This window comes from Podarcis erhardii (genome assembly GCF_964252035.2).
Source record: "Podarcis erhardii genome assembly, chromosome: Z".
Lineage (NCBI taxonomy): Eukaryota > Metazoa > Chordata > Lepidosauria > Squamata > Lacertidae > Podarcis > Podarcis erhardii.
This window is the reverse complement of record NC_138504.1, coordinates 33,914,251-33,934,561: the sequence shown is the minus strand read 5'-3', so window position 1 is coordinate 33,934,561 and position 20,311 is coordinate 33,914,251. Positions and strand designations below refer to the sequence as shown.

Sequence of the window (20,311 nt, the reverse complement as noted above, 5' to 3'; positions counted from 1 at the left end):
GGATACCACGCTGTTGTTGCGGTTGCTGCTGTTGTTTTATTTAATTTGTTAGTCACTTTACCTTGGCCAGGCCAACCCAAAGTGACTTACAACCAAACAAACAGATGGCAATAAACCACACAGAGGTACATTAAAACCAAATGGAAAAATAAATACGTTTTAAAATCCTGCGTACTTTAAAAAGGTTATAGTTAAATGCCAAAGGCCTGGTTATAGAGGAAAGCTTTTGCCTGGTGCCTAATGATATATAATGAAGGTGTCTGAGAGAGCCAATATAGAAAAGACCCTTTCCTGTCTTGCCACCCTCTGGACCTCTCACAGAGGAGGCATATGAAGAAGGTCCGCAAATGATGGTTTCAGGATCCAGGTCATTTCATATGGGGAAAGGCAGTCTTTGAGGTATTGCAATCCTGAGCTGTTTAATGCTTTATAGGTCAAAACCAGCTTTAAACAGCCATAGCTTCTTCCCCCCAATAATTCTGGGAGCTATAATTGGTTGATGGTGCTGAGAGTTGCTAGGACACCCCTCTAGGACACCATGGGAGCCAGTATGGTGTAGTGGTTAAGAACAGTGGGCTCGTAATCTGGGGAACTGGGTTCACGTCCCCACTCCTCCGCATGCAGCTGCTGGGTGACCTTGGGCTAGTCACACTTCTCCGAAGTCCCTCAGCCTAACTCACCTCACAGAGTGTTTGTTGTGGGGGAGGAAGGGAAAGGAGATTGTTAGCTGCTTTGAGACTCCTTAAGGGGAGTGAAAGGCGGGATATTGTGTCCAAACTCCTCCTCCTCCTCTTCTTCTTCTATTCCCCTCTCAGAGCTACAACTCCCTCAGTTCTCTGGGAAGAGCGGTTTGATTGTTCAACTACTTTGGAATTATAGAACTGCGAGGAGATGGGGGGGGGACTGTCTCCTAACAACTCTCAGCATGCTCAATAAACCACACTCCAGAATTATTTGGGATAATTCTTTGTCTTTAATGAATTGTAGCAGACTTTGCCAAGCTAGTGTTTCCAGATGTTTTGGACTTCAAATCCTATTGGCCCCTCCCGAAAGCACCAAGCTGGCAAAGGTGGGCATCTGTGTAGATTTGTGTAGAGAACAGATCTGCTGCCCCTTGTTGGTGGCTAGCAGGTATTGTTCCATCTTCCTGGTATTTTTCTATCTCTCCTTATTTGAAGCATTCTTGCTAGAGGGAATTGTTGCTGATGTTGTGAAGATACTTTTGGCATCCTCATGCCATCGAGCCTAAAAAGAGGAAACTGGGAGAAGAGCCATCTTCATATAGCTAAAGGGCTGTCACAATCACATAGAAGATGGAGGAAGCTTATTTCCTGCTGCTCTGGAGAGAAGGACCTGAACCACTTGATACAAACTCCAAGAAAGGAGATTCTGATAACTTTCCGACAATAAGAGGTGTTGGATGCTCCTTCACCGGAAGTTTTTAAGCAGAAGTTGGGTGGCCACCTGTCAGAGGTTCCTTAGCTGTGATTTTTGTATTGTAGGGGGTTGGGCTAGGTGACAGTTGGGGTCCCTTATAGTTCTACAATTCTATGATTCTGCGCTTTGCATGCAGAAGGTCCCAGGTTCAGTCCCCAGCAGCATATCCAGTGGGGCTGGCAAAAGACACACACACAGCCTGAAATCCAGAAGAGCTGTGTGGACAATACTGTGATTGGTCTTGTTATGGAAGAAACTCCCTGGATGGATTCAGCTGAAACAAGCTCTTTATTTTTTTAAAAAAACAAACGAACACCCACCCACCCACCCTCCGGGTTTTATTGAATTGTTACATTCCCTTTTTTATTGACATTATGGGCTTTTATTTTTACTTTTTCACAGCACAAGAGCATTGGAGAAATGCTTCAACGGCATGTTCACAAAAGAATCCATGGTGTCCCGACCTTGTTTGGCGCTTATTCGGTGCATGAGACCTCTTAATAAAACTGGATCTTTTGACTTGACAGCATCCTCATTCGGTGAAAGGGAGAACTCAGCAGCGCTACAGCATCTTACATAAGGGGTGGAACCTTCCCGGCAGCTCTACACTACAAAGCTTAATGGGCATCGCAACGGCTGAACTGTCAGGCCGTCTTCCCCACCGGATCGGGGGAAACTGCGGTTTGAGCTGGGGAGGTGAGAGTTCTTTGTTGCAGATTTTAGCTTTGCAAAGCGCCCCCCCCCCCCGCGGAAGACGCAGGTGCCCATTTCCTTCTCTGGCCGCGCCCCGTTCCTTGTGGCCCTCCGGGGCCTGCAGTGCGGCCCCCAGGGCTCCTGGCCAAGGTGGGCTAGCGCACGCGGGCGGAACTAGCTCCGAAGCCGCGGTAAACGGGGGCGGGCTCAGGCGGCTCTGCCAGCCAGCCTCTCCCTCCTCCTCCCGCTGCCAGGAGTGGGCGGAGAGGCTCGGAGCGCCGCCCGTCGACGCTGCCGCCTCCTCCTCCGTAGCGTAGAGACAAACGGGGACGCCAAGAGCGCGCAGGAGGAGCAGGAGGAAGAGGCGCCGGGCCCTGCAGCCTGGCCGCGGCTGTACGCCCCGACGGAGGCCGGGAGGTAGGTGAGTGACCGCAGACCCTTAAGCCCATCAGCAAGGACAGGAAGATGGAAGAAGGGGGCTGAACGACGTCTCTCTTTCTGCACCCCCTGCCTGCCCCGTCACCTGCCTCTTCCCAGCTTTAGGGTTGTTTGCAGGGACGTCTTTTGTTGTTGTTGTTGTTGTTTTTTAGTTGTTTAGTCATGTCTGACTCTTCGTGACCCCATGGACCAGAGCACGCCAGGCACTTCTGTCCTCCACTGCCTCCCGCAGTTTGATCAAACTCATGCTGGTAGCTTCAAGAACACCATCCAACCATCTCGTCCTCTGTCGTCCCCTTCTCCTTGTGCCCTCAATCTTTCCCAACATCAGGGTCTTTTCCAGGGAGTCTTCTCCTCTTCATGGGAGCCTCAGCTTCAGGATCTGCCCTTCCAGTGAGCACTCAGGGCTGATTTCCTTAAGAATGGAGAGGTTTGATCTTCTTGCAGTCCATGGGACTCTCAAGAGTCTCCTCCAGCACCATAATTCAAAAGCATCTATTCTTCAGCTACAGATAGGTAGCCGTGTTGGTCTGCCATGGTCAAAACAAAATAAAAAAATTCCTTCCAGTAGCACCTTAAAGACCAACTGAGTTAGTTCTAGGTATTCTTCAGCTATTAGCCTTCTTTATGGTCCAGCTCTCACTTCCATACATCACTACTGGGAAAATCATAGCTTTAACTATATGGACCTTTGTCAGCAAGGTGATGTCTCTGCTTTTTAAGATGTTGTCTAGGTTTGTCATCGCTTTTCTCCCAAGAAGCAGGCATCTTTTAATTTCGTGATTGCTGTCACCATCTGCAGTGATCATGGAGCCCAAGAAAGTAAAATATCTCACTGCCTCCATTTCTTCCCCTTCTATTTGCCAGGAGGTGATGGGACCAGTGGCCATGATCTTCATTTTTTTGATGTTGAGCTTCAGACCATAGTTTGCGCTCTCCTCTTTCATCCTCATTAAGATGTTCTTTAATTCCTCCTCACTTTCTGCCATCAAAGTTGTGTCATCTGCATATCTGAGGTTGTTAATATTTCTTCTGGCAATCTTAATTCTGGTTTGGGATTCATCCAGTCCAGGCTTTCGCATGATGAATTCTGCATATAAGTTAAATAAGCAGGGAGACCATATACAGCCTTGCCGTACTCCTTTCCCAATTTTGAACCAATCAGTTGTTCCATATCCAGTTCTAACTGTAGCTTCTTGTCCCACATAGAGATTTTTTAGGAGACAGATGAGGTGACCAGGCACTCCCATTTCTTTAAGAACTTGCCATAGTTTGCTGTGGTCGACAGCAAAACCATCAAAATCCTCATTAGGGAAAGCACACCTTGGTTTAAGAACGCTTTTGGTTTAAGAACGGACTTCCGGAACAGATTAAATTCGTAAACCAAGGTACCACTGTACTTTCATATGCTCTGCATGCCAATAAAGGAGATGGACTGGTAAAAATAGGGAAAGTTGCTGTTCCACTTGGGTGCTGCTAGCGGTTTTCCCATTAAGGAATCTGGTTGGCTGTTGTGGGAACAGGATGGTGGAGAAGATGGGCCATTGGTCTGATCCATCGGCAGGGCATTTCTTATGGTCTTTCTTCCAGTATAAGAGGCAGGCTGCTTCTGCATGCCAGTTGATGGAGAGTTGCTGCTGTTCTTCTCAGGTCCTGCTTGTGGGCTTCTCATTGGGGCATCTGGTTGGCCACTCTGAGAACAGGATGATGTTTTGACGGTGGACCCCCTTTGCTTTGATCCGGCAAGAGCTTCTTATGTTCTTATCAAAGTACATGTTAAAAAAGCATCCTCCTCGTAAGTCCTGTAGGACAGAAACTCAGGCATCTTAAAACAAGGCACTTTCCCCCAAGCGTTTTGCTTAGCCGAGTCAAACCAAACATGTTGTTTTGTCATGAGTGTTTGTTTTTAAAATCTGTTGACTTTATCTATGTTTTGATAATTAGCATTTGTTTTTAAAATCTGTTGACTTTATCTCTGTTTTGATAATTTGTTGTTGTCTCCTTGTTCTTAAAGTTTGTTAGTTTTATCTGTGTTTCTTATAAATATTTCAGACTGCTGTGTGTAAACCACTTGAGAGATTTATCGATTGGCTGAATAAGCAAGTCTGTAGAGTTTGTTAATTAAGCAAAACAAACAACTCAGTACTGGCAGTCTTTTCCGCCCCAGACCTACATGGAAATGCCTCTGGGGACTGGACCCAGGACCTTTCATGTACAAAGCTTGTGCTCTACTTCTAGGCTATAGCTGTGCTTGGAGGGAAGCCTGTGGCTCCGTGGTAGAACAGTCGTTCTCCATGCAAAATGTACCAGGTTCAGTCGCCAGCGCCTCCAAAAAGGCCTGCCCCTGAAACCTGAGGAACTACTCTCAGCCTGTGTAGACAATATTAAGCTAGAGAAACCAGTAGTCTGACTCAAAAAGCAAAGCAACCAGGACCATCTGAGTCTATTAGTGCTGAGGCTTCTACAATCCAGTTTTGCCCTGGAAATGTCCCCTGCCTAAAACTATGGCGAGCTGCTGCCAGTCAGTGTTGACAGTACTGAGCTAGATGGACCTGTGGTTTGACTCATTAGGAGGCAGCTTATTATGTTTATATGCCAAAAACCTGGAATGCTTTTATCAATCTCTGCTACGGTCCTGCATTCTCGTATCCCAACTAACTCTGATTGTTCTGCAGATTCTTCATTATCAAAGAGAAGTGACTTGGATTTGATCCCAGCCCAGTTGGCAATGAGTAGGAAAAGTCCACAACCAGTTCTGGAGATGGTCCCAGCATCCAGCATTCTGGCACTCTCTCTCCATGGAAACAGATGTGTCATCTACACTCAGCGTGACTTCCATCCTCTGAGCAAGCAAGAGAATCACCAAACTGTCCTTTAGTCAAATTCAAGAATCAATCATCAAATCCCTCCCCATTTGACTTGAAAAAGAACGTCACCCATACTCCTCTATTTCCAAGCGTAGTCCTGATGGCTCCTTGTTTTTTTGTTTTTTTATAAATAATATTTATTAAAGTTTCAAAAATTACAGACAGAAAAAGTAAAAATATCACATTAAACAAAAACAAAACAACACATCTGATGGCTCCTTGTTCTCCAGTCCCTGAAGAAGCAATAAACTGGGGCAGGTGAGTTCAAAAGGTAGACAAGATTAGGAAGCAGAGGTGGGTGAGGGGGGCTGAAAGAGGTCACAGCAAGGAAGAGATGCAAGGGAAGGTGCAAAAGGACTCTTGAGAATGGGCTGTCTCTTGTATCAGGACACTACCATCTTGGTACAGCCCTCTCCTTAAGAGTAAGATGATGGTCCTCATGGTTCTGAACCTTTAACCCTCCTACGTTATATGGACTTGTGAGAATTTCCAGGGCAGAACTGGATTGCAGGAGCCTAATAGACTTGGGTGGAGCCTGTTTTTTGCCCTTTGAATCAAGCGCCTTCTGATGATGTGTCCATAGCTGGAGTGTTTCCTGTTGTGACCACAGGCCGCCCTTACGCTTCCCACACTTGCTGTGTCTGGCAGGGTTTCTCTCCTAGCCCAGAACACCTCCCCTGTGAGCCCTGAGCCACGGCCGGAAGACAATGACAACAAGGCTTCCTTCATCTTTTGTGAACAGGTGGTAGCTGTGGGGATGAGCGGACGGCCACCCCTGGCCGAGAAAGCTTTGTCCGAGACTTATGCTCGTCTCCGGTACAGGGATGCCTCTTTGCTGATCTGGCAGCAGCAGCAGCAGAAACTCGAGTCTCTGCCACCAGGAACGTACCTGAACAGGAGCCACAGCATGTGGTACTCACAATATGGCAACCAGGCGATCTTGGTGCGGGATAAGAACAAAGCGGACATCCCCAGGGATACCGGACAATCCAGGTTTTGCAGCGTGATGTGATTTCAAGAGCCAAGAGTGAGCAAGCGAACCCAATCTCTAGGCTAACCAAAATGGATCCAGAAAGTGGTTTTCCTTTTTTAAAAAAAAGTTTTATTTTTTATGTTGTGGCTCTATTTATCTTCTACTGCATTTCTGGACAGTGTTCCCGAAGCAATTTGGGAAATGGATTTTCAGGGGCCTCAAGTGGCTGTCGAACAGGTTTGCCTACATTCGTTGAATCTGTCCAAATCAATTTTGAAACTTCTTTGCTGCTGCTTTGCGAAAGGCTGTTCCTGATAGACAACAGTGAATGTCTCGTCTTCACTCATCCACCTCTATCCCACCCAGGACTCTCCATTACAGATGGAATTTGAAGGTGGGGAGCCGGAGGCCTTCCAGATGTTACCCTGTACCATTCACCAGACATCACAATTGAGAGCCACAATCTCCCCATCTGTTTTAAGTGGTGCTGATGCAGGCAAAGATTTCTTCCCAATCATCTGTTCTGGAGAGGAGTCACATAGGGGTCATTTTGGGGAGGTAGGAAGTGCAGTTCAAAACACCTGCTCTAACACACCTTTACCCCTGGCTGCTTACAAACAGGAGCCATTCCACCACCACCCCTTTTGCATGCCAGCTTTTCCTGCTATATGTCCACATAGCGGTCTCCCTCTAAAACAAGCAGGATCTGGAAAATAATGTGATAACCCACCTGCTTGAGCACTTCTCTTTTGCTAAGGGAGGCAGGCCATTGAAGTGAATAAGTTATCTCTCATGGACAGGAGTTTGCCCCGTTCATCCTCTCATTCTGAAGCAGGCATGACTACAAGCTTGGACTTCTAGGGCCTGGACTGTCAAATTGCTGCTGTGTTAACTTGTTGATGTGCTAACAGAACTACGCTAGGTTTGGGGGATGGAAGTGGCTGGGAACAGTTCAGAAGAGTTTTGTTTTGTTTGTTTGTTTTAAAAAAACCTCTTTTAAAGATGTACACTTCTCTCTGCAACCAGATGCCTTTTGTTCATCACTTGCAGTATTAAAAATGAAGGGATACCTGTGTCAATGGCTGCAGCAAATTATTGCTTCTCTGTGTGGACACACTCTGACTGCCAAATGCAAAGTCTGTTTTTCAGAGACTGTCAGTTCAATTTAGCTTGGACAGGCACCAGACTTGTGGCATTCTGGGAGTTCCCATTGCCTCTTGGGTAGGGCGCAAGAGGAGCAGCTGTAGTGACCCTTGAGGCTCTTTCCAGCTTTCCAGCTTTCAAATGCTCCATGTCACACACATAGGTTAATCAGGTTCTCTAGGCCTCCACCCTCCTGCAGACCCCGACTTAAATTTAGGGGAGGGGATGCAGCTCAGTGGCAGAGCACCTGCTTTGCATGGAGAATGCCAATCCCAATCCTGAATGCCATTTCCAAGGATAGCTGGGAATGCCCCTTGCCTAAAATCTCAAGCGTGCCACTGCTGCCAGTCAGTGTAGACAGTACTGACCTAAATGGACCAAGGGTCTGAGCTCTGCATAAAGCAGCTTCCTATGCTCCTAGTTCAGACTAGTTCTTTAGAACTACAAGGACTAGAATATTACTTTATTTTAGGGGAAAATATGTAGCTCTGCAAGATGCAACCTACCTCACAGGGTTGTTGAGAGGACACAACTGGGGGGGGGGCAAAAATACGACACCATTCTGAGCTTCTTTGAGGAACAGGATAAAATAAACCACAAGACTGGAACAATACCATCATAAGAAATTAAGAGCCTGCTGGATGAGGCCAGTGGCCCATCTAGTCCATCTTGTTCCCAAAGTGGCCAACCCATTAGAAGTCCACAAGCAGGATTTGAACACAAGCAGTCCCTATCCTTGTGGTTTCCAGCAACTGGTATTCAGAAGCATTGCTGCCACCAATCATTTAAACCTACAGCTGCCAGGTCTGGAGAATCCCAGATACTGAGATTTCAAGGCCCCAACCTGAAGCCTAGGGTGATGCCACCCCAGAGAAGGTCCAGCAGATGAAGGTTAATTGGGAGAGACGTGGGGAGGTGGGCACACACTGCATAGTGTCTATGCTATAATTGTAGCCAGCTCCTACCAGGCTCTCCTGCCCACCTGGAGATTCAATACCTCCACCTGCCACCTATGGCCCAGAAAAAGGCGGCTTCAGATGAGAGCTGGAGGTCTGGCAACCCTGCAGAGGCAGCTTCTTGGACCCTACTGCTGAGATGTGGGAACTGGAAGTATAACCTAAACCCTTTTAGATCCAAGTCACCGAGATGTGAAGAACTGAGGAGCAAAGCCTAGTGAGATGGGTTGGAGTTTAGCATTGCCATGGTGTGGTGGGGGTGGGAGTTAGCTGATGAAGAGCAAGCAAGATCTTGGTTGCCTTGGGTGGTCGAGTGGAAACTGATGGACCTAACTTGGCATAAAAAATGGCAAAATCTCATCTGCCCAGATTTGATTTTACTCCTCTCCCAAGCTTCCTCCTTCCTCTGTAGACCTTAGTAAAGATTGGGGCAGCTTGGGACCTCTGCTGTGCTGCCAGATGTGGTCCCTTTGTAGTTTCAAGACAGATTTTTTAAAAGTCCTCCTTCATGCAGCACTTGGTTAAATTATGGAATTCACACCCACAGGAGGCAGTGATGGCGACCAACATCAATGGCTTTAAAAAGGGATTGGTCTGGCAACCCCAATGAAACCTTATGTTAACTTGTGAGGAATGGTTGCAAGAGTTGGGTGTTTTTAGCCCAAAGAGGAGAAGAAATGATGGAAGATGGAGCAAACTTGTTTTTTCCTGCTCTGGAGGTTAGGACCCAAACCAATAGCTTCAAGTTACAAGGAGATTTCTGACAGTAAGAGCTGTTTGACGGTGGAGCAGACTCCCTTGGAAGGTGGTGGACTCTCCTTCCTTTGAGGAATTTAAGCAATGGTTGGATGACCATCTGTCATGGTTTCTTTAGTTGTGATTTCTGCATTGCAACTTCCAACCCTACAACTTTTATTAACTCTGCTGCACAATAAATTGAAAACAGAGTTGTGATCATCACACATTTGCCCAACACCCCCCCCCCAAGGCTTTACAAACGTGTGTATTACAGAAGTGGAATTTGCTTTAAAAAATACATAAATAAATCAGGTCTTTGTTCCTTTATTATTATTTTTTTCCAAACTGTTCTACTTTTAAAACAATTAAAGATACAGAGACTGACCTGGAAAGGGGGTAACTAGGAATATACAAATAAATCATGCTTTTATCTGGAAGGTACTAATACCTGTCAAGTCCAAAGTCTGTACAAAAAAAGAAAGCAAACAAATCCCCACCCTAAACCCATCCCTGGGGGGGAAAAACCCCTGAATACACAAATAAGGAATTAAGCACCCAGCACAGGAAACTATCAAAGAGCCATAGCACCTGTTGGTTAAAGTCAAATACATTTAAATTAAAAGTACTCCCAATTCTTTAGAACTTTGTTTTTCTTTCTTAAAAAAAAATACCAAGACAAATCTGCATTTTTCTTCTTCTGTCACTCTTCAAAATGCAGGATAGTTTTTTTTTAAGTGACCATTGGTGTTAATAAATAAAATTACTTGTATATACAAGAAGACAAAAACAAAACAAGGGACAGTTAATTATGGAGTGTGTCTTTTGAAAAAAGTGCAGGGATCCAGACTGGAGAAAATAGTTTCTAGAAAAATTGATGAATCTTACAAAAGTGTTGTTATCTCTCCCCACCCCCACACGCACCCCAGTGTATCCCCCCTCCCCCCTTCCTTTGAGGTAAAAGGTTTATTTGGGAAACCTGCACTTTCACAACACAGAAGTAGCTTTCCAGTCTTAAGAGCTTCTTTCCACTGTTAGAAAAAATGGGTTTAAAAAGGAATCAAGAGAGATTCACCCTCCCCCAATTCATTTCCTATTTGGGGGGCTTTGCTTGGGTCTCAACTATGCACCTCAGTGACCCCCTAAGCCAAGAATGTGCCCTATAGTTAAGCAATTGGCTCTACAGTTAACCACATCCTCACTATACATTTACAGCACACTCTTATATAACCATTTTAAACAGGCATAGCTTCCCACAAATAATCCCAGGAGCTGTTGTTTGCTCAGGGTGCTGAGAGTTGTTAGGAAATCCTTCTATTCCTTCTCCCAGACATACAGTGCCCAGAGTGGTTTAACAGTCAATCCCTCTTCACAGGGAATTCTGGAAATTGTAGCTCTGCGAGGGGAATAGGGGTCTCCAGAAATTCTCAGCACCCTGAACAAGCCACAGTTCCCAGGATTCTTTGTAGGAAGAAGCCATGATTGTTTAATGTCATATCATAATGCTTTAAGTGTATGGTGTAGATAGGACCTAACACAGACCACATAAATTTAAAGCGCTAAGATACCGCTTTAAGCAGGCATAGTTTTCCCCAAAGAATCCTGGACACTGTTCTTTGTTGAGGGTGCTGGGAGTTGTTAGAAAACCCCCTATTCCTATCACAATATCACAATTTTTGTTTATTTAAACAATTTATATACCACTTCACTACAATGAGTCTCTTAACAAAGATACAATATATTTTCTTAAAAAAATATCAGTTAAAACTATAAAATCAGACATCAATTGAAATAGCTGCTGGAATAATAAAAAAAAAGTTTTCATTAGGAACTGGAAGATCAACAGGGAGAGAGGGTCTGTCTGACCTCAACTGGAATGGAGTTCCACAAATTTGGGGCCACAACACTGAACGCAAGACGGCTCCTGGTTGATATGAGCCATGCATCCAAGTCACAGGGGATTACCAACTCCCTTGAAGAGCTCAGTAATTGGGCAGTTATATGAGGGATTCAAGGTGATCAAGTTATCCTGGCCCAGATTATTAACGGCCCTGTAAATTAATGCAATAACCTTGTATTTAGCCCAGCAGCATATGGGCATCCCCGAGAAGAGGTACTGATTGTTTAAGCACCCTGGGAATTGTAGCTCTTAACAACTTCTCAGCAACCAAGGACTGCCTCCTGCAGTCAACATGGTGCCCTTCAAATGCTGGTGAACACCAGCTCCCAGCATCCTTGGCTGTTGGTCACACTAGCTGGAGGCCATGGGAGTTTGGAGTCCAGCCACCTCCAGAAGGCATCACATCACCTAAGCCCAGGTGCTGTGTCTTTTGGAGATCAGTTGGCCACCATGAGGACAGGATACTGTACTAGATGGGCCATTGGTCTGATCCAGTAGAGTTTGTGTTGTTAGAAGCTCTCCAAACATTCCTCATGGAGGAATACCACAACAGCTACTCAGGATGCAGTTGGCTTCCATATGTTGTCCGGACCTCTCAAAAACTGGACAGTGGTGCCACATGCCTCACTGGCTAATGTGAATACAGTGATACCTCAGGTTACATATGCTTCAGGTTATACACACTTCAGGTTACAGACTCCGCTAACCCAGAAATAGTAGCTCGGGTTAAGAACTTTGCTTCAGGATGAGAACAGAAATCGTGCTCCGGTGGTGCGGCGGCAGCAGAAGGCCCCATTAGCTAAAGTGGTGCTTCAGGTTAAGAACGGACCTCCGGAACGAATTAAGTACGTAACCAGAGGTACCACGGTATTTCCTACCTTCCTACCTACAAAAGGATGATGTGGACCTAGGGCAAAGAGACTGAATGACATCACATAGAAAAGGTCCCAAGTAACAGACTGACCAGGGTGAGAGGGTTTCGTTTTTTAAAAGCCATCACTACAGAATATTGTACAAATGTTAAATCAAGGGGTGTATCCAATTGCTAGTCCTAGGCCACATTCACACCACATATTTAAAGCACTATGGTGCTACTTTCAACCACTATGGCTTCCCTCAAAGAATTCTGGGAACTAGCTTGTTCATGGTGCTTATACCCCAAGCCCCCAATTCCTTTCCCAAAACTATGGTTTGCAGTTACCTGTGAAGAGGGATTGATTGTTAAACCACTCTGAAAATTGCAGCTCTGGAAGGGGAAGAGGAGTCTCCTAACAACTCTTAGCAACCTGAACAAACCAGTTTCCAGGATGTTTTGTGGGAAGCCATGACCGTTTAAAGTGGTCTCATAGCACTTTAAATGTATGGTGTGAATGTGGTGCTGCTTAGAGCAGACCAAGTGAAAGTAAGGGGTACCCAACCAACTTAGATCCATTCATTTCAGTGGGTCTACTTTTGAGGGGAATTTGGTTGGATGCAAACCAATACTTCACAGACCCTTAACAACAGCAAGCAAAACTGGAAAGGACTACTACCCATCCCCCAGGACCAGCACCAACCAAGGTTTGCAGATTGCTGAGAAAAGGTCATTGGGTTCACCCAGAGTTCTACATCAGTGAAGTTCTTCCTGCGCTCTAAGTGTGCACAATGGGATTGGACCATTCCCAGACATTTTTTTAAAGCTAATGCTTGTGATGTGTCTCGTATGCCTCTCAACCTCCTCCATGCACACACCCAGAGCGACAACAACCTCTCCTTTTCCTGTCCTGTAGCCAAAGCAGTTTTTTGTTTTTTGAGTTTCAACAATTTCATCTGCTAGCTTTAATAGGTCAGCCAACCTCTCATAACAGAAGCACAAATCTCTAGTATCATTTTTTTACTTAAAAAAAAGTTTAAAAGAACTATCTAAAAAGGTACATTTTAAAAACAATCCACAGTACGGGAGCTTTCTTCTCCTTCCCTCATATATATATAATATATTTATATATATATATAAAATGATGCTCTTCAGCACACATGTAGACACAGGGCCCAATCCACAAGGAAGGTCTGCTCATGGTCTCTGTACTCCCACCCCACCAAAACAAACGGGAGAGGTGCATTTTGTACACCTCCCTCTCATTTGAGAGAAGGGGGCATGCCCAGGAGCATTCCATGGTGGATTGGGCCCCTTGGAGGTTAGGAATACTAGTGCTAGCAACAAATACAATCAACTACTTCAAAAGCTAACGTCTTTCAGATACAGTACCGTTTTATAGAGAGGTTCTCCTCCCCACCACCCCACCCCATTTAAAAAGTTCCGCACTCCACATCAGCAGCAGCACTGAGCTGAGTCTTGGGCTGTATTAAAAAGGAATTTCCATGGGGGAGGAGGGAAGAGTAAGAGAAAAAAGTTACCAAAAAACACCCCCCTTTTTTTAATATTACATCTCGCAAACATTTTTTTTACCGATCTCTCCAGTTCCCACATCTCTTGCTGTTGGTCACCAAAAGACGTCTCAATGATTTGATTTTTAAAAAAAGTTTAGAGACCTTATATGCAAGGGAAAGTTCTTGCCTTAAAAAGTCTAGCCACACACACACCCCAAAAAGATCTTGCAACCTAATAAAAGCTGGGTGGGGAAAGTAGGGGGAGGAAATTAAATTCTGGAAGGTTTTATAACACTGAATTAAAAGAAAAATTAAAAGTAGAGGGGTGGAATGAGATGCAGAGCTGGTCCTGTTGCAAGAAAGCAGGCTGGTTTGTTTTTTTAAAAAATAGAGTAACGAGGAAGAAGCAAAAGGGGACGCTGCAGAACTTTCCGGGGCAAGTGCCTGTGAGACGTCCATTTGCTGTCTGGGAGCGTTTAAGGGTCTGTTGCTTTATTCTGAATCGCTACTGTCCGAAGTGGAGCTTGAGCTGCTACTCCCCGATTCTGAGGAGCTGCTACTGCTCAGGCGAGAAGGGCCTCCAGAAAGGGTGGAGCCAGATTTTTCTAGCAAAAGAAATGAGAAAAGAAATAGCATTTTAGGTGAAAGCAATCTTCAGCCTGGATATTTAAGATTCAACTTCTCTAGGCTAAAAATAGTGCATTCAGACGTGTGGAACATTGAGTTAGGATCCCAGATGAGAACACTAGTGCTTCTGTCCCATATTCTAACACTCGTTTCACATTGCAGTACCTGTTGCATTAGAAGGATCATAGATTCAAAGAATCGTAGAGTTGGAAGGGGCCACAAAGGTCATCTAGTCCAACTCCCTGCAATGCAGGAATACCAACTAAAGCATCCACGACAGATGGCTATCAAACCTCTGCTTAAAAACCTCCAGCTACCCTCCGAGTTATGACACTGTGGCTTTTTAAACCAATATACTGGAACGTTGTGCGAAATTTCATGCGTACCAGTTGTGGAACGACAAATGTCACTGGGCATCAGTGCTACTCTTCCACCCTTTCTGCACATGCACACTTCTGTTCCCCCATGATTCCCCCCATGAAAATGGCAAAAGAGAACTGTATGGTTGGCGTAACTGCCTCACATTTTATCTCTTTGCTCCCCTGATTTTCTGGGTAAAGGAGGCTGAAAATGGATTTTTTCTGGAATCACAGTAATGAGTGCTAAATATGTACTATGTTCCTCTAGATTTATGAAACTGGCTCTTACACCATGTGGAAGCTTAACTATAACACAGAAATTGGCTGGGGAACATCATGAAAGTGGAATAAACTGTTGTGTGAATGCAGCCAAAACAAATCCTCCTTTCCTGTTAGGTCCCTAAATAAAAACCCCAGGAGTGATGAAGTCTAATTCTGGACATAGTTAACTCACTCCAGCAGGAGGCAGTAATGGCCACCAACCTCAATGACTTCAAAAGAGGGTTGGACAAATTCATGGAGGAGAAGACTATGAATGGCAACCAGCCAAGATGGCTATGCTCTTCCACCACTGTCAGTTATGTTTTGGAATGCCAATTATTTGGAATCACAAGTGGAGAGAGTTGCTGTTGCTCAGATCCTACCTACTGGCTTCCAGTTGGAGCATTTGGGTGGCCACTGTGAGAACAGCATACAAAACTAGATGGGCTCCCTTTGGCATGATCCAAGAACATCTTCCTATGTACTTATATTATTCTTGGACATCATCATCATCATCATCATTATTATTATTATCAGCATTTCTATACAGCCCTTCATCCAAGTATCAAAGGGTGGTTTAAAATATATAAACAAATGAACAAAAACCCATAGTTACAAACAATACATCCCCCTCCCCAGTTTAAAAGGCCATAGATTGTTTAATTAGCCAAAGGCATGGGAGAAGAGGAATGCTTTTATCTGTTGCTTAAATATAGGTAGTGAAGGCGGCAGACGAGCACCTCTGGGGAGAGCATCACACAAATGGGGAGCCACCACAGAAAAGGTCTGTTCTTGTGTTGCCACCCTCCAGTTCGCTTGTGGAGGAGGCACATGAAGAAGGGCTTCAGATAATGTGCACAATGTCCAGGATGGTTGATATTAGGAGAGGTGGTCCTGCATGCAAAGCTTTGCATAGGGAAGGTTGCACAATGACCAACACAGTATAGTGGTTAGAATCACAGAGCTGCAAGCCCCAAAGGATCATCTTGTCCAACCCCCTGCAATGCAGGAATCAGGAGTGTCAGAGGCTAGGATCAAGAAGGCATGGGTTCAAATCCTCCATTTGGCCATGAAGTCTACTGGGGCGGTCACACTCCCCTGCCCCTTCTTCTCAGTCTAACCTACCTCACAAAGTTGTGAGGACAAAACAGGGAATCAGATGCAGTTAGTAAATGCATACAGGAAGGGAGGAGGTTTTGTTCACCTTTTTTCGCAGGCTTCTTGTTGTTGTTCAACTGCCCGCTGACGTCCTGAAGCCTCTTCTCCAGCTCCTTCTTCTTTTCCTGAGCAATCTCCTCCTTCGACTTTGCCACCTGCTTCTTCCCACTCGCAGCTGCGGGGGAGAAAGGCACAATTGGTGACATGTGGAGAGAGAAGGAAGAGTCAGCAACCACTGTCTTTTGCATCCTCATGCCAATGACTCCCAAGAGATGCTGGATGGGGGGGGGGGTCAGATGGCCACTTGTGGGTTATGCAATAGCATCTCCCCAACTCCAAAACCTGAGAAGTGGAGTGGTGTGGGGGACAATTGGGGGAGTTGCCCTGGGGGAACAGCCTTGAAGGAAGCCTCTTTTGACAGGCTGGTGGGGAAGGTCAAGGCAAACACAGAGATGGAGGAAGAGAGATGGGTTTTGGACCTTGTCCTGGATGCTGACAACCCATGTTAGGCCACTGTGAGTGAGGGATGGGCCTTAGATGGTAGAGCACCTGCTTTGTTGAATGCCCAGTGACATCTCCACGTAAGGCTGGGGAAAGAGCTTCTGCCAGTCAGCATAGACGTCCCTCAGCCGGATGGACCAAGGGTCTGACTCAGTATAAAGCAGCTTCCTATGCTCCTATTAAATAATCCAGCCCTTTCCTCAGAACTATGAGGATTAGAATCATGCCATGTTTAGAGGAGGAGCCATAGCTGAGTAGCAGGGCATCTGCTTTGTATGCAGAAGGTCCCAGGTTTAAACCTCAATGGCATCTCTAATGAACCCAGGGCCTTCTGCATGCAAGCATAGGCTCTGGCACTGAGAAGTGGGCCATCCCCTAAAAATAAAAGAAGTTCATTGTTTACAACCTTTGGGACCAGTTCTTGCTTAGCCTACCTCACTGGGTTGTTGTGGGGATTAAATGAGTGGGATTAAATGAGGAGGGGGAAGAGACTCATGTATGCCTTTTTTAATTCCTTGGAGGGAAAGGTGGGATATGAATGCAATATATAGGTAGATAAAAATAATTAAGATATGGCCCTGCTCATTTCAGGATGGGTCCTGGAAGGCTCCCTCCACTTACAGAATGGCTTCCGTTGCTTCTTCTGCAAACAGGATTTGACGTATCTCTCCAGCTCCCGTAACGTGGTAGGCTTCAAGGTTTCGAAATCTATCTCAATTTCATCGGGGTTGGAGTCCCGGAGTGAGGGCTCCCTTGACTGAATGATGTGCACCACCCGGCCCAGCTTCTCCCCTGGCAAGCGATTGATATCCAAGCTGAGTTGGCGCTTCTCATCGTAGGTCATGGGGAGTCCCTCTTCCTCCTCATCTGAATCGTAGGCCACAGGAACCTGTTTCCCGCCTTTTTTCGGCTGCCTGCAAAGTTACTTTGCTATTATTGCCTGCAAAATTAATTTGCTCCCCACTGTGAGGGGAGGGAGGTTTGTGGCAAAGTGGAAAGAGAGAGGGTTTGGTGAGCAGCGCGAGCAGGGAATAACTAGGGGCTGCCTTCCCTGCTTGTGTTACTCACCAAACCCTCTCTCTTTCCACTTCCAGTGAAAGCATTTCTACAAGCACCAAACACGTGGAGCAGTACCCAACTAAGTTCTACTCAGAGTAGACACATTGAAATTATTGTACCCAAGTTCATCATGGCCATCAGTTTCAGTGAATCAACACGGAGTAGGGCTAGCATTGCTTTCAACCCCCTTAAACAATTTCTGCAAATGTGCTATTAATAGTCCATAAAACAACTGGGTCACACACTTTGGGGAAGCTTGTGTGTGTGTGTGTGTGTGTGTGTGTGTGTGTGTGTGTGTGTATTAACATCCATGCCGACACGACCTTACAAGGGGCCACTCAGGACTTCGTGGAAAGCATGGCCTCCATGGGGCTGTCCCTGAATAAGTCTGGCCCAACCCATAGCCGCGGACATGCCTTGGACCTGGTGTTTACCTCTATGGATGTGGGTGATCTGACACTAAGTAAAAGCGAAACGAAAGAAGTGCCATGGTCAGATCACTTCCTGGTGCAACTGGACTTCTCTGCGACCCATCCCCTCTGCAGGGAGGTGGGACCGATTCAGATGGTCCGCCCCCGCCACTTAATGGATCCAAATGGTTTCCAGAGAGTGGTAGGGGATGCTTTATCCCATGTTGATGGCCTTTCAGCCGATTCCCTGGTGGCCCGCTGGAATGTGGAGTTAACCAGGGATATTGACTGTTTGGCTCCGAAGCGCCCTCTCCGATTGCATGGAGCCCGGACAGCCCCGTGGTTTTCCATGGATCTGAGGGCAATGAAACAATCGTTGAGACGGCTAGAGCGCCGGTGGCGGATAACTCATTCCGAATCTGACCAGACACAGGTTAGAGCTCAACGTCGAGCCTACCAAGTGGCGATAGCAATGGCGAAGAACACTTTCTTCGCCGCCTCTATTGCATCTGCAGAAAACAGCAGCAGGAGACGTTTTCAGGTGGTTCACAATTTAGCAGAACCACCTGTGACATCGGGGCCCAGTACGGGCCACATGATCTCCTGCAATGATTTTGCAAAGTTTTTTGCAGATAAAATCGCTCAGATTCGGGAAGAAGTAGACTCCACCATGGGAGCATGGATGGGGCGGGAGAGTGCTAGAGTCCTGTCTAGTCAAGTTGTGTGGGATCAATTCCAATCTGTTACCTCCGAGGATGTGGACAGGCTGCTTGGACGAGTGAAGCCAACCACCTGTCTCCTGGATCCTTGCCCATCCTGGCTTATAAAAGCTAGCCGGGAAGGACTGGGCGATGGGCTTCGTGGGGTGGTCAATGCTTCCCTCCGTGAGAGAGCCTTCCCAGACCCGCTGAAAGAGGCGGTTATTAAACCGCTTCTTAAAAAAACATCTTTAGATGCTGTCACGATGGCCAATTATCGCCCAGTCTCAAATCTTCCATTCTTGGGCAAGGTGATTGAGCGAGTGGTTGCTGAACAACTCCAGGCACGCCTGGAAGAAGCGGACCATTTGGATCCCTTCCAGTCGGGATTCAGGCCTCATCATGGGACTGAAACTGCCTTGGTCGCACTGGTTGATGATCTCCGGCGGGCTAGGGACAAAGGTGAGAGCTGTTTCCTAGTTCTGCTGGATCTCTCAGCGGCGTTTGATACCATTGACCATAACATCCTTCTGGACCGTCTTGAGGGGCTGGGAGCTGGGGGCACTGTCATACAGTGGTTCCACTCCTTCCTCCTGGGCCGTGTTCAGAAAGTGGTGGTGGGGGATGAGTGTTCAGACCCCTGGGCTCTCACTTGTGGAGTGCCTCAGGGTTCTGTCCTCTCCCCCATGCTTTTCAACATTTACATGCAGCCACTGGGAGAGATCATCAGGAGGTTTGGGCTGGGTGTTCATCAGTATGCGGATGATACCCAGCTCTACCTCTCTTTTAAATCAGAACCAGTGAAGGCGTTGAAGGTCCTGTGTGAGTGTCTGGAGGCGGTTGAAGGATGGATGGCGGCTAACAGATTGAGGTTGAATCCTGACAAGACAGAAGTACTGTTTTTGGGGGACAGGAGGCAGGCAGGTGTGGAGGATTCCCTGGTCCTGACTGGGGTAACTGTGCCCCTGAAGGACCAGGTGCGCAGCCTGGGAGTCATTTTGGACTCACAGCTGTCCATGGAGGCACAGGTCAAATCTGTATCCAGGGCAGCTGTTTACCAGCTCCATCTGGTACGTAGGCTGAGACCCTATCTGCCTGCAGACTGTCTCGCTATAGTGGTGCATGCTCTGGTTATATCCCGCTTGGACTACTGCAATGCACTCTACGTGGGGCTACCTTTGAAGGTGACCCGGAAACTACAACTAATCCAGAATGCGGCAGCTAGACTGGTGACTGGGAGCGGCTGCCGAGACCATATAACACCGGTCTTGAAAGACCTACATTGGCTCCCAGTACGTTTCCGAGCACAATTCAAAGTGTTGGTGCTGACCTTTAAAGCCCTAAATGGCCTCGGTCCAGTATATCTGAAGGAGCGTCTCCTCCCCCATCGTTCTGCCCGGACATTGAGGTCCAGAGCCGAGGGCCTTCTGGCATTTCCCTCCCTGTGAGAAGCCAAGTTACAGGGAACCAGGCAGAGGGCCTTCTCGGTAGTGGCACCCACCCTGTGGAACGCCCGCCCATCAGATGTCAAAGCGATAAACAACTACCTGACATTCAGAAGACATCTGAAGGCAGCCCTGTTCAGGGAAGTTTTTAATATGTGACATTTTAGTGTATTTTTCATCTTTGTTGGAAGCCGCCCAGAGTGAGCGGGGTACAAATAATAAATTATTATAATATATATGTGTGTGTGTGTGGCGCAACCAATTACAAAGGGCTGGAGCTGCAG

At 46.5% G+C, this 20,311-nt stretch overlaps 2 protein-coding genes across 5 annotated transcripts in view; one reads left to right on the top strand and one right to left on the bottom strand.

The window, feature by feature from the left end:
* The first annotated feature begins 2,200 nt into the window (after nucleotides 1-2,200).
* Nucleotides 2,201-7,489, top strand: BRD3OS (BRD3 opposite strand). Of its 2 annotated transcripts, none has more exons than XM_081847338.1 (4): nucleotides 2,201-2,547; nucleotides 5,244-5,548; nucleotides 5,660-5,693; nucleotides 6,178-7,489. In XM_081847338.1, the coding sequence occupies exon 4, from the start codon at nucleotides 6,193-6,195 to the stop codon at nucleotides 6,445-6,447; it is 255 nt and encodes an 84-aa protein (XP_081703464.1). In that variant the 5' UTR covers nucleotides 2,201-2,547; nucleotides 5,244-5,548; nucleotides 5,660-5,693; nucleotides 6,178-6,192; the 3' UTR covers nucleotides 6,448-7,489. The 2 variants fall into 2 exon arrangements, with proteins under 2 accessions (XP_081703464.1, XP_081703463.1); XM_081847337.1 differs by having other exon boundaries at nucleotides 2,201-2,551.
* A 2,064-nt stretch (nucleotides 7,490-9,553) lies between these two features.
* BRD3 (bromodomain containing 3) overlaps nucleotides 9,554-20,311 on the bottom strand; it is a 37,357-nt gene continuing 26,599 nt past the window's right edge. For all 3 annotated transcript variants that reach the window (XM_081847021.1, XM_081847020.1, XM_081847022.1), the window contains 3 exons: nucleotides 17,037-17,329; nucleotides 15,961-16,089; nucleotides 9,554-14,114 (listed from right to left, as the gene is read on the bottom strand). In XM_081847021.1, the coding sequence (XP_081703147.1) occupies nucleotides 14,002-14,114; nucleotides 15,961-16,089; nucleotides 17,037-17,329 (535 nt within the window). In that variant the 3' untranslated portion in view covers nucleotides 9,554-14,001. The remainder of the gene's footprint in view (nucleotides 14,115-15,960; nucleotides 16,090-17,036; nucleotides 17,330-20,311) is intronic.